Source organism: Dermochelys coriacea, chromosome 27 (genome assembly GCF_009764565.3).
Source record: "Dermochelys coriacea isolate rDerCor1 chromosome 27, rDerCor1.pri.v4, whole genome shotgun sequence".
In the NCBI taxonomy this organism is placed as follows: Eukaryota; Metazoa; Chordata; order Testudines; family Dermochelyidae; genus Dermochelys; species Dermochelys coriacea.
The window spans coordinates 2,966,515-2,980,966 of NC_050094.1; the positions used below are offsets into that span (position 1 = coordinate 2,966,515).

General features: G+C 44.2%; 1 protein-coding gene across 3 annotated transcripts in view; it reads left to right on the forward strand.

Moving 5' to 3' along the window:
• The window catches only part of NSF (N-ethylmaleimide sensitive factor, vesicle fusing ATPase), a 177,454-nt gene that overhangs the window by 88,400 nt on the left and 74,602 nt on the right, over positions 1-14,452 (forward strand). For all 3 annotated transcript variants that reach the window (XM_038385821.2, XM_038385822.2, XM_043503254.1), the window contains exons 9-12: positions 2,147-2,346; positions 10,005-10,170; positions 11,727-11,801; positions 14,096-14,283. In XM_038385821.2, the coding sequence (XP_038241749.1) occupies positions 2,147-2,346; positions 10,005-10,170; positions 11,727-11,801; positions 14,096-14,283 (629 nt within the window). The remainder of the gene's footprint in view (positions 1-2,146; positions 2,347-10,004; positions 10,171-11,726; positions 11,802-14,095; positions 14,284-14,452) is intronic.

Consider the following 14,452-nt stretch of genomic DNA (forward strand, 5'->3'; position numbering starts at 1 on the left):
TTGGTGGCCCTATTATATTATAGTAGGAAATAAATAGTAATTACTGTCTTTAAAATTTTATTGTGAACCAAAACACAACATAGTGGTAACAGAAAAAAATGTATATATATTTTGCTGGTTTAAAAGCATCACTTTCTAGATTTGCAAGCAGCAAAGTCACAAATGACATCTGCAAGCACTTTGGATTCAGTATTCATCAGAGCCTGCATAAAATATTTTTCCCCACATCACTGCTGTGGTCCCCTTTCTGCAGGGGGCTCTGGACACGTGGCCAGTTTGCCCTTGGCTTAAGATCCTTGCATATGCTGAACCTGATTCTATTGTGGTTGCTATTACTTAGTGGCTCAGCTACAGTTAATTCTTGAATTAACTTGTGTGTGTTGTTTAAACCTCTTCCCTTGTGTGCTCTAGAGCTAGCTGTTCTAAGCAAGCTTTTAAAGTTCCACACTGTTGTTTCTTTCAGCTTTGTTCCATCGTGCCATTTGACCAGTTTATCTGGGGGTAGTTGAATTCCATTATCGTCATTTTCTTAGACTATGCTGCCTATTTGATCTCTCTTGACATTTTGCAGTCAATTTTCTTTTCTTTGTTTTGAAGTGGTATGTACAGCCCGATGAATATTTTTGCAACTTGGTGTTTGTATTTGTCCTGGTTTAGCTGGGCGGGTCTCACCACTCAGAATGTTTATCTCACTGTTCTGTAGAATCTTTTTCAACCCACCATTACTCCCCCACTTCTTCAGCCTAGTTTATAGCCAGGTATTACAGAATCCAACAGATTTTTTTTTTTTTTAATTCTGCCATCTTTCCATAATGGATATGACATGGTCTTCCATTGCAAGGCACTCTAGTTCATCTATTTTTACTTTTCCATATTTGTATATAAAAATGTATAGTTTCATTTTAATCAGATGCCTAGTTTTATTTACCTGTTTTAGGATTTATACTGCCCACCGATCATCATTGTATTTTATTGCATACGTATTTTTCTCTCATATGGGTCATTAGCTAGTTAACTTACTACCTTCAGATGCGTAGCACAGAGTGATAGATTTGCCATCACTTAAAAACTTTAAATCAGGATTGGATGGCTTTCTAAACTCTGTATTCTAGGTCCCCCATAAGTTCTGGGCTTGATGCAGGAGTCAGTGAGTGAAATTCTCTGGTCTGTGCTATGTAGGCAGTCATACTAGATGGATCCAGTGCTGTTTCTACTGAGGTCCTGCATGGATGTATTCTTGGCCCAATGCTGTTAAATATCTTTATCAATGAAGTGAAAGAACATAGGGATAGTCGGACTGGATCAGACCCGTGGACCATCTAGTCTAGTGTCTTTTATATTCCTTCCAGAAATTACTAGATTAACTATAAAACTGGATAGTGTTGGTATCCACAGAAATGGCCAACCCCTCTTTTGAATCTTACCAAATTCTTGGCCTGAGTGATATCTTGTGGCAATATGTTCCACAGTCTAATTATGCGTAGTGTGAAAATATCAAATCATTGCTAGTAAAGTTTACAGATGACACAAACTGGTCGACTGGTAAATAAGTCAGTTGCACGAGCAATCAGGATCACATGTTAAACTGGACTTATTTGAGCAACATGCCTTACAGTTAGAGAAATTTTAAGAAGCTCACCAATTCATCCAAAAGAAGATTAAATCTAGCACAAAAAGGCTGAAATCTAAAGGTGGACAAATTTAAACTAAAAATTAAGACAATAACCACTAGAACAACTTCCCCTGGGATGTGTTGGATTCTCCATCACCTGAAGTCTTTAAATCAAGGGGAAAAAAAAAGCTCTAAACTCAACCAAAAGTTCACATCACTGTCTGAAATTCTCTGGCCTGCATTATGCAGGAAATCAGGCTAGATGATTTAATGGTCCCTACCGACCTTAAAAATATATTAATCTATTAAGAGTTTCCAGAATGAGAACAAGGAAAGGCCCTGTGTGTCAGGTACAGGGGCCATTTTAGCAACACTTTTTTTCTCTTCTCCCTGCTCCTTTTTAAACTGCACAGGTAAATGCAACAACCGTGACCGGTTCAGGATTATGCTCACATAGAACCTTCTGTTTCCCATTAGCAGTTACTTTTTTATATCTTTCAGTTACCTTGCTTCTTATGTTTCCTTTTTTTCTAGGCTGCAAGCACGTGAAAGGCATCCTATTATATGGACCGCCAGGCTGTGGTAAAACACTGATGGCTAGACAGATTGGCAAGATGCTAAATGCTAGAGAACCAAAGGTGGTCAACGGTCCAGAAATCCTCAACAAATATGTAGGAGAGTCTGAGGCCAACATCCGCAAGCTCTTTGCTGATGCAGAAGAGGAGCAAAGGAGGGTAATGCAAAAATAAATAAGTAGCAAGGTCAATATGTCTAGGTATGAAGAATGACTGAAGGTTTACTTTTCAATAAGTCTTGGAACACCAGGGAAGTTCCAGAAGACTGGAAAAAAGCTAATGTTGTGCCAATATTTAAAAAGGATAAATAACTAAGATAATGGAGCGGTTGATAAAGGGTTTGATTAATAGAGAACTAAAGGAGGGTAATATAATTAATGCCAGTCAACATGGATTTATGAAAAATAAATCCTGTTAAACTAACTTGATTTCTTTTTCTGATGAGATTACAAGTTTGGGTGATAAAGTTAATAGTGTTAATGTAATATACTTGAACTTTTGTAAGGCATTTGACTCGGTACTGCATGACATTTTGATTAAAATACTACAAAGATATAAAATTAACATGGCACGCATGAAATGGATTAAAAGTTGGCTAATTGATAGGTCTCAAAATGTAGTTGCAAACATGGAATGATCATCGAACGGGAGTGTTTCTAGTGCCCACCCATCCCACCCAGGTAATGGTTCTTGGCTGTTAAGCATTTTTATTAGTAACATGGAAGAAAACATAAATCATCACAGATAACGTTTGCAGGTGACACAAATTGGGGGAGTGATATATAATTAAGGGGCGGGTCACTGATACAGAGCAATCTGGATTGCTTGGTTAGCTTGTGGAAGCTCACAACTTGTTTTAATATAAATGTAAATTTCTGCAGTTGGAACAAAGAATGTAGGCTTTACTTACAGGATGGGAGACTCTATCCTGGGAAACAATGATTCTGAAAAAGATTTGGGGGTCATGGTAGACATTCAGCTGAACATGATCTCCCAGTGTGAAGCCGAATCTCAGGTAGGAGCAGAGAGGTTATTTTACCTCTCTGTGGCACTGATGTGACCACTGCTGAAATATTGTGTCCAGTTCTAGTGTCCATAATTCAAGAAGGATGTTGATAAATTGGAGATATTTTCAGAGAAGAGTCATGAAAATGATTTAAGGATTAGAAAACCTGCCTTACAATGATAGACTCAAGGAGCTCAACCTGTTTAACAAAGAGAAGGTTAAGGGATGATTTGATTACAGTCTGTAAGTACCTACATGGGACACAAATATATGGCAATGGTCTCTTCGGTCTATCAGAGAAAGATATAACATGATCTAATGGCTGGAAAGTTAGACACATTCAAGTTGGAAATAAGGCATAATTTTTTGAAGTGAGTGTAATTAATCAGTGGAACAACTTACCAAGGGTCATGATGGATTCTCCATCACTGATTGTTTTGAAATCAAAATTGGATGTTTGTCTAAAATTTTTTTTTTAGGAATTATTTTGTGGACTTTCTATGGTCAGACTAGATAACCATAATGGTCCCTTCTGGCCTTGGAATCTAGGACTAATTGGAAGATTATTGCCCCGTGCATTGAGAGAGTGACTCACTGATCAGCATGTGGTGGTGTTACTCCCGGGAGTCACTTTGTGAATCTGAATGCCAGTAGTTTCCCCTATTAACAATAAAACTATCCACATTCTGTCCCTTCCAGACTACATGTGTACCCTAAAAGTACTGCAGTTTCACTTATGTGCTGAGTCATGATTTGAGCTGTAAGTAGGGTTGCCAACTTTCTATTCGCACAAAACCGAACACCCTTGCCCTGCCCCTCTTCTGAGGCCCTGCTCCCCACTCACTCCATCGCCCTCTGTCGCTCACTCTCCCCACCCTCACTCATTTGCTCATTTTCACCAGGTGGGCTGAAGTGCAGGGTGAGGGCTCTGGCTGGGAGTGTGGGCTCTGGGGTGGGGCCAGGGTTGAAGGGTGTGGTGTGCAGGAGGGGGCTCCAGGCTTGGGGAGTGGAGCCAAGGGATTTGGAGTATGGGAGGGGGCTCTGGACTGAGGCAAAGGGTTGGGGTGTGGGAGGAGGTATGGGCTCTGGGCTGGGGGTGCAAGTTCTGGGGTCGGGCCAGAAATGAGGGGTTCAGGGTGTGGGAGGGGGCTGGGGCAGGGAATTGGGGTGCAAGGGAGGTGAGGGCTCCAGCTAGGCATGCGGGCTCTAGGGTGGGACTGGGGATGAGCGGGTTGGGGTACAGGAGGGTGGGAAGGGGATCAGGGATGGGGCAGGGGGTTGGGGCCCGGGAGGTATCAGGGGTGCAGGCTTCAGGTGGCACTTACCTGAAGCAGCTCCCGGAAGCAGTGGCATGTTCCCCTTCTGACTCCTATGCGGAGATGTGGCCAGGTGGCTCTGGTTCATTGGTTCCTGGCCCATGGGAGCAGCAGGGGCAGTACTTGGGGCAGGGGCGGCATGTGGAGACCCCTGGCTGCCCCCACGCTTAGGAGCCGGAGTGGGGGACATGCCGGCTGCTTCCTGGGAGCCGCACGGTGTGGACGCTAGCAGGGAACCTGCCTTAGCCCTGCTGCATGGTGCCGCCAATCAGATAGTCAATGGCACAGTCAGTGGTACTAACCAGAGCTGGCAGGATCCCTTTTCAACCAGGTGTTCCGGTCACCCAATCTGTTAACTGCTGACAACACTTAAATCCTATGGTGAGAGGAGATGTTAGTGTAGGTTGGATTAGATAGCCCTCCTCCAACAGTAGAACTCAAACTGGAGTAGTGGTAGCCATCTTGGACAAATAAAGGAACCTTCTCTGTCCCAGGTTTTGTGGTCATGTTCAGTTAGGATGTTATTGGCAGCCTCCTGGTAAATGTGGGAGCATTTGGAAGTATTCTTGTGGGGTTTTTTGTACTGGTTTTGCATCATATTTTTCATGACTGTTTTGTATCATGCAGTCTGGTATCTGCTTCACACAGCATCAAGAGCAAGGAAATGGGTCCCAAATTTTGCTCTCAGACCCTTTGAAGTTGGTGGGAGCTTTGCCACTGACTTCAGCAGTCACAGGATAAAGACATAAACACCCTGTAAGCATAAATGCCTCAAATTCACATTATCCCTCAATATGCTGCACCATTGAAGTTTGGGCTCTCCTATCCTTTGTCCAAGATTGTATGATACCTTCTTCTGTCACTAATTTTTCCCAGCAAAAAACCTGGCTAGCAAACAGGACAATAATGCAAAACTACTTTTGGTAAATTGAATTGCCCCATTAGGATGGGGAGTGGATACAGGGGACAAGGGGATGTTAACTTTTCTGTAAGTCTTTTAAGTTTTCTGTACAGTCAGCGCTAAAGGCAGATTTTAATAGTCATCTATAGCTTAAAAGTCTAAATACTGTTTATGTGCAGTGGAGCAGAAATAGACTGTTAGAGGCGACTCTTGATAGTTTGTGCCTGCTACAGGAAAAGTGTCATCTCTGTGATTTTGACAAGATCCTTTGCTGAAGGAGAGGCAGAATTTGAAGTTTATAAGGATTTGTACTTTCCTCTAAAAAAAAAAATGTACTGATCAGTTACAGCTGTAGGGATATCAGGAGAGTGTTAATTTGAACCCCTGCAAGTCCCTTCCTCTCCAGTTTATTGCTATAAAACTGTATCTGTGAGCTCTTTCTCTTTTGAGGTACACACCTGTTAAAATAGACCTTATGCTGACTGGAGGGGGTGGTCCTGATGACAAGTTATGAGATTAGGAAAGCCTCGGAAAGGTCACAATTATAATGACTTGTGCTGGTGGCAGATTGCCAGCGCGACAGCATGTTCTCGCATACTGTTCACATTGTCTCTAGCTCCTTGCTATCCACAAAAGATTGTCTTTTGAAGCAGGATTTTGGAGGGGAGAAAATGGCTTGACAGTGTAAATATGGGCAGAAAAAAGACCTGCCTTATTCTCTCTCCCAGTGGCATCTGGTGGATATTTGAATGACTAGAAATGAGTGATTGAGGCTTAGATTGAGGTATTTATTGTGTATTTAGAGTTTGGCCAAGTTGGTTTGAATTAATATTCTCCGTTAAAAATGTGCTTAGGAAGAGGTAATTGAGTACAGTGTCATGTGAAACAAACAGTTTATAGACCTCATCGACCGTAGGGTGTTGCACACATCCTAGCTTCTGTAGGCCAAGCGCATTGCACGCTCCAGGGGTTCCTTTCATCCTTCTGTTGCCCCATGAGTTCCCTGTGTGCCACCCTCTCTAGCTCCACCCAACCCCACACTGGGGCTCTGTGTCCCCAATTCCCGCCCCCCACAAGGCTGTGTGTGTCCCACATTTCCCCCTCTGCTACGTACATGGGCCCCCTCCCCACCCCACATCACTCTTTCTCTTATCACCACTCCCCAAATGTAAAAGTCAAATACATTTAGGAACTCAGAATACAGACCCTTCTTACAGAATGGGAGCTACTATCCTGGGAATCAGTGATTCTGAAAAGGTCTTGCAGGATCCTGGTGGATAACACATAGATTCCAAGGTCAGAAGGGACCATTGTGATCATCTAGACTGGCCTATTGGATAGCACAGGCCATTGAACTTCCCAAAATAACCAGCTGAACACGAGCTTCCAGTGTGACACTGTGCCCCAAAAGGTGAATGCGATCCTGGGATGCATAAATGGGAATATTGAGTATAAATAGGTAGGTACTATTCCCTCTGTATTTGGCGCTTGTGTTCTCTGCTGGAATTCTGTGTCCAGTTCTGGTGTCCACAGTTCAAGAAGGATATTGATAAATTTGGAGAGGGTTCAGAGCAGAACCACGAAAATGATGGAAGGATTGGAAAACCTGCCTTATAATAAAAACGAGGAGTACTTGTGGCCCCTTAGAGACTAACAAATTTATTTGAGCATAAGCTTTCATGGCTAAAACCCACTTCATTAGATGTATGCAGTGGAAAATACAGTAGGAAGAGGGGTGTGTGTGTGTCTGTCTGTCTATCTATCTATCTATCTATCTATCTATCTCCTTACAACAAAGCCCATTGCCAACTCTGTTCTCATATCTATTCAAGGGATACCATCATAGGACCTAATCACATCTGCCACACTATCAGGGGCTCGTTCACCTGCACGTCTACCAATATGATATATGCCATCATGTGCCAGCAATGCCCCTGTGCCATGAACATTGGCCAAACCGGACAGTCTCTACGCAAAAGAATAAATGGACGCAAATCAGACATCAAGAATTATAACATTCAAAAACCAGTTGGAGAACACTTCAATCTCTTTGGTCACTCAATTACATACCTAAAAGTCGCAATTATTCAACAAAAAAACCTTCAAAAACAGACTCCAGCGAGAAACTACAGAACTGGAATTTATTTGCAAACTGGACACCATTAAATTAGGCTTGAATAAAGACTGGGAGTTGATGAGCCATTACACAAACTAAAAACTATTTCCCCATGCTAATTTTCCCCCTATTGTTACTCACACCTTCTTGTCAACTGTTTGTTTGAAATGGCCATCCTTATTATCACTACAAAAGTTTTTTTTTCTCCTGCTGATAATAGCCCACCTTAATCGATTAGTCTCGTTAGAGTTGGTACGGCAACCCCGAATTTTTCATGGTGTGTGTGTGTGTGTGTGTGTGTGTGTGTGTGTGTGTGTGTAATCTTCCTACTGTATTTTCCACTGCATACATCTGATAAAGTGGATTATAGCCCACGAAAGCTTATGCTCAAATAAAGTTTAGTCTCTAAGGTGCCACAAATACTCCTCGCTCTTTTTGCTGATACAGGCTAACACGGCTACCACTCTAAAACCTGCCTTATAATGCTAGTTTTAAGGAGCTTAATCTATTTAGCTTAACAAAGAGAAAGTTAAGCAATGACATGATCACAGTCTATAAGTACCTACCTGAGGAACAGAAATTTTTCTGCTTGTCCTTTTATATGTGGTATACTCTCCCTGTGAAGGTACTTATGCACAATAATCAAGTCACCTTAGAGACCAGACAATGGTATAACAAAATTCAAGGGCTACAAGTTGAAGTGAGACGAATTCAGACTGGAAGTAAGGTACAGATTTATATCAGTGCAGGTAATTAACCATTTGGACAACTTACCAATGGTCATAGTGGTTTCTTCATCGCTGGCAATTTTTAAATCAAGAGGTTATTCTTGTTGATTACAGTGGTCCCTTCTTCTTTGATGGTCCCTGTGTGTATTCCAGCATTGGTGGTCATGCGCTCACTTTATGCTACTGAAGCTGGAAGATTCTTGCTAGCAGGCTCATCTTCTAGCAAGAATCTTCTGGTCTTAGATGCACAGAGCGCATACACACCCATAATGGAATACAGATTGGGAGCACACATCTGCAGCTCCACTTACTGTAAGGTGGATGGTATTACTATAAGGTGTAACCTTCCTTTCTGGCCTTAAAATCTAACAGCCCCACTGCTCTTGGGGGCCCTGTTTTGACCCTCCTGGCCCTTGCTTCTTCACTTCACCATCAGCACTCGCTCCCAAGTCCTTTCTGGGTCCCTGCTGCTTCCTCCTTTATAAGCCAACCTTGCAAGGCTTTCTTATTTCTGTTAGAGCTCAGGCTGCTGACAAGCTCCCCAAGCAGCAAGTTAAGGTGCTGCCTCTGAACAGGGAGCAACAGAGAGATTCTTCTGCCTGCAGTATCAGATTTTCTTCTGAATTGGGCTTTTCCAGTGCTCCTATTTGCAGCAGAATCACTGGGGTTGTATCTATTGATGTCTAGAATTTTCCCTGAAATTTTGGAATTGATGGGATGCAGTTTTCCATAGTTATCACATTAGAGAGAGGGATGGTGTTGAGTTGAGTATAGGGCCTCAACTACACTGTATTGGACTGTTTTAGTCTTGTTTACTAAAGCTGTACTAGACTACAACTTTTGGATTTAGTTTTTGCTTTATGATTCAAGCTGTAATGTGTGCAGGATCTCAAAATGATGGTGTTACTTAAGTAAACACTTTTTCTTAATTATCTAGCTCATGGTCCGGGAGAGCAGAACTGACATGTACCTGTTTGTTCTTGCTTGGGTGAAATATATAGACACACCTACTCCCCATAAGCCACCAAGGTAGTGTCTGCTTTGACTATTTTCCTGCTCCAGACTGTGTTGAAGCATTTGCACATAGGTAAGCCCAAGGAGTGCCATGACCCCATTGTTTGCACACACAAGGGGAGCTGATATGTCTGCAAAACACCTGAAATCATAGGAGTATAAAAGCTTTACCCTTTTGTAATGTGGTCAAACTAGGATGGCAGCCTCTGCCTTTTTTAGAGAATTTCAAATATGGAGGAAAATAAGAAAAAATCCCTAAGTGACAAAAACGTTTACTCCTCTTAAAGGTCTTCTGGTATCCAGGGCCTTGTTCAAACTACTATTTAAGGCAGTTATGTTAACATGTGCTAACAGATTTTAAAATTCTCATGTAGACAAGGCACATGCTGCATTTAACATGTGGTAAAGTGGTCAAGTTAAAGCCAAGGAGGAGCCTTAAATTTAACTTAGCCAGTTTAACGCATGACCTCATATAGACCTAAAATGAGGTAGCACATGTTAGCTAACACATGTTCTCACTCCTTTAAATCCTAGTGTAGACCAGACAATAGAATGTTAAGGACTTGACCTACAGGGTGTCTGCCACACAGCACTTTGTAGGATCATTGATAAAAATATGCCAATGTCTCAGTGTTCTCTCACCAGCAGGAGCCAAGAAAGGGTAGAATATTAGCCATTTTGTCTGGTCAATTTCATTGATAACTTGGAGTATTCTTATATTATTTCTTTCCAATAGCTTGGGGCAAACAGTGGTCTCCACATCATAATCTTTGATGAAATTGATGCCATCTGCAAGCAGAGAGGGAGCATGGCGGGCAGCACTGGGGTCCATGATACCGTCGTTAACCAGCTGCTGTCTAAAATCGATGGGGTGGAGCAGCTAAATAACATCCTGGTCATTGGTATGAAAACTTCAAGTGTGATGCTTCAAGTGTGGTTTCTAAAAATGCAGGTCAGGCAGGATACCTTGGTTTGGAAATGTGTGTTATCCACCTCCCCTCCCACTGTGCTAGCTCTAATAGAAGCTGCAAAATCCCATCACACTAAGAATGTGATGACAAATAACTCCAGCTGGGCTGATGCAAGGCATTCTGGAAACAAAAACTGGACTTATTCAAATGAGCTATGCCCAGAATTGCAGCTTTTTGTCCAAGGAAAACTGTAGTGTAATGTAAGAGACTCCAATTACTGGCCTTAGTAACAAAGGGGAAGAATTTTGTTGCTCTATTTTAAGATAAAATCACAAGAAGAAAGAACTTGTATTGACAAGAATGTCAAAGTAAAGAGCAATGAAATAAAGATTGGCTTAAGAACCCAATACTTTAAAGGAGAGACTTAGTGATTCAGACACCATAAAATGATAAACAATTGGGGTGGGGCTGTCTTGGCAGAATGGGAACGAAGTATTTGGCTTCAACATTTGAAATCGGAGGATTTCAGCAGCAGTCTTATGTGCGAATTTAGTCCTGACAAAGCTCTCCATCCTCAGGGCAGATACAGGCCAGATGGGGACACTGGGAGCTTCCCTGCCTTTCTCCACCAGTGTGCCTCAACCCTCATAAGCTTGGAGAGACCAAGAGTGAGAGGACCATTAAGTCTGTAGTGCAGGGGTTGGCAGCCTTTCAGAAGTGGTGTGCCAAGTCTTCATTTATTCATTCTAATTTAAGGTTTTGCATGCCAGTAATACATTTAACATTTTTAGAGGGTCTCTTTCTATAAGTCTTTAATATATAACTAAACTATTGTTGTATGTCAAGTAAATAAGGTTTTAAAAATGTTTAAGAAGCTTCATTTAAAATTAAATTCAAACGCAGAGCCCCCCGGACTGGTGGCCAGGACCCAGGCAGTGTGAGTCCCACTGAAAATCCGCTTGTGTGTCGCCTTTGGCACACATGCCATAAGTTGCCTACCCTTGCTGTAGTGCCTGTTCATACCATAGCGTGTGCTGACGGTTTAGTTGGCAGACTAGTATTATGTTACTTTTGAATGTCCCTGTAATCGGTTCTCTAGTAATTCTTTAGTTATGTCAGCTTGCTTTAGTTTTCCTTGCTCTTAAAGGCCTCCATTTGGGCTAATCCAAGACACCGGAGAACCTTATGGGTTCCCATGTTCAGTCTTGTGGGGAACATGGGGAACCCAGTCAGTGCGGAGCTCTGTCCCCCTCCAGTGGTACCTGGCAGACAGAGATTGATGAGTCTGATACAGCCTTGTCTAACTGAGCTGGGTCTTGTAATTCAGGAACTGGAACTCTTGTGTTTAGATCCAGAGATGCTAGGTTCAATCCTGGCTGCTGACAACCCACAGACCTCCAAAAGTGCTGTGATTTTTTTTTAATAGTCCTCTTATTTTCTCTCTCAAAATCTTCTCCTTGACTTTACAAGGCTGTATTTAACATTCAGGTGATTGTTAGAAACTTAGTCTCAGCTAATGCTTCTTTTGACTTCACCTTTGTAATTAGGAATGACCAACAGACCAGACCTGATTGATGAGGCCCTGCTGCGACCTGGGAGATTGGAGGTGAAAATGGAGATTGGTAAGCGGGCCAGTTGGTGCTCAATAGGCAATAGCCTATCGCTACAGTGCATAACTGCAAAGTTTTGTGCAGCTCCATTTATGTCAATTATGTAATTAGCTTGTATATTTACATACAGTCATAAATATTGCTTTTCAAAAGTATAGTTTTAGTGCCAGTGAAAGGCACTGGATTGACAACAGATTCCCCGGGGAGCAGGTATAGGTAGGCAGGACCTTATTCCTTAGAGCTCTCAGAACAAAAGGAATCCTAACAAATGGCAGAGAACAGCCAGAGAGGAGGTGGAGAGGCCACCTCTCTTCCTGTTTAGCCGGTACGACTGTAGCCCCTTGTGGCAGCCAGGATGAATTGTAGCTAAGGCTTCGTTTTAGTCATGGGTATTTTTAGTAAAAGTCATGGACAGATCACGGGCAGTAAACAAAAATTCACGGCCTGTGACTGTCCATGACTTGTACTATATACCCCTGACTAAAACTTGGTCCACAGGTGCTGGGGTGGGGCAGGTGCTGGTGGCACACGGCCGGGGTCCTAAGTTCCCTCTAATCTGTGTGGCTACACAGCAGCCTATTAAGTGCTGTGCAGGCACTCAGGGCTGCGGCGGGGAGAGATGCTTCTCACGTGGCCCTTCTCCAGCCCCAACCCAGCCTTGCCTGCACCTGCCATGGCTGGGGGAGAGGCACCCCAGCCCAGCCCTGGCCCAGAGCTGCTGTGGCGGAGAGAGGTGCCTCTCACCCCCTAGCCCAGGTGCTGCTGCGGAGGGAGAGAGCTGGGGGGGGGGGAGTTCTCTCTTCCCGCCATAGCCCCAGGGCAGCCTGCACCCCAAGCCTGTCGTCCCCGGTCCCACCCCAGAGCCCGCACCCCCAGCCAGAGCCCACACCTCCCTGCACCCCAACCCATAGTCCCTCATCTCTAGCCCCACCCCAGAGCCTGCACCCCAATCCTCTGCCCCAGCCGTGAGCCCCCTCCCACACTCCGAATGCCTTGGCCCCACCCCACCACATGAATTTTGTTATGTGCACCAGTAGGAAGGTGATGTGTCACGTCACTTCTATATTGGTGCACATAACAAAACTCATTCTGCACATGGGTAAAAAAAAATTGGAGGGGATGCTGCACAAGACCCCCGCCGGGGGGGACTAGGTGGTGGTGCGCAGCCTGGGACCCCACTGGTGTTTGAGGGGGGCGGTTAGAGGGACTGGCAGGCTCCCTACCCAGCTCCGTGCAGCTCCCTGGATGCGGCTGGCATGTCCCTGCAGCTTCTAGGGGGAGGGAAGACCAGGAGGGCTCCACATGCTGCCCCTGCCACGAGCTCCGGCTCTGCAACTTCTATTGGCTGGGAACTGCAGCCAATGGGAGCTGCGGGGCCGGGGCCTGCAAACAGGGGGAGCACACAGAGTCCCCTGGCCTCTCCACCTAGGAGCTGCAGGGACATGCCAGCTGCTTCTGGGGAGCCCTCCCCGCAAGGTAAGCGCCGCCCCGCACCTTAACCCCCTGACACAGCCTGAGCCCCCTCTCACACCCAAACTGCTGATGCTGTCCTTGGGGCTGTCCGAGTGTTTGGGCAGGCCCTGAGCCAGCTGCACCGGCCTCTGCAAAAGACAGACATGCAGCCTTAATTATAGCCCAAACTCCCTGGCTTGCCCATAGCCTCGCCGAATGCATGAGGCCAGCCTGCCTGCATGTGTGACACATGGCAACTGGGATTCAGGAATTGAATACAAGAGTTCCTTCTCTGCCAGTGACCAAGTCACTTAAACCTTGTGTATCATTTTCTCCATCTGTAAATGTGGGATAATTCTGACTAAAGGCTTGTTAGACTTAGTTTGCAGCAAGCTGGGATGTGAATCTACCCTGCACTAGCTTGCCACACACTAAGTGTCTGTGTGGACCTTGCTGCTGCAGAAGAAAAATTCTGTAATGCGATTTGATCTACCACACTTTGAAATGGCAGTAAATTCAGGTGCACTAGGGAGCTTTTAGTGCACAGCAGCAGAGTGCACATGAGCATCTAATGTGGGTACATTCACACCCTCACTTGCCGCAAACTCAGTGGTCATGTCCACAAGCCCTAGTCATGGGGGGGCTGAGGTGTCATTAATGTTTTTTGAGGTTCTCTGATAAAAGCCTTTGTAAAGTATCCTACTTCATACATGAATGGAGGCTGCTCATGGAGATAAGCAATCACCTGCATGCTGGAGCTGTAAGGAGAGGCTGCCAGTAACACTTTCGTCCTGAAGTTGCTGCTTTGAGACAGCAGAGGACAAGGACTGACACTTTCTGTTTACAATTCTCAGGTTTACCAGATGAGAAGGGCCGACTTCAGATTCTTCATATCCACACAGCAAGGATGCGGGAACACCAGCTGCTGTCTGAAGATGTAGATATTAAAGAACTGTCTGTGGAGACCAAAAACTTCAGTGGTGCTGAATTAGAGGGTCTGGTGCGAGCAGCACAGTCTACTGCTATGAACAGACACATAAAGGTCAGTAATAAATTCCCCCACCCAGGAAATAGACAAAAGGAATGGCTGTGAAATTGGTTCACTTGTGTGATGTTTTTTTGTTCGTTTTTTGTGTATAATGGAGCCTCTACATACCTCAGGAGTTGGGGATCTTGCATGGATTCCAAGCTATGAACATGTCATTGTTTTT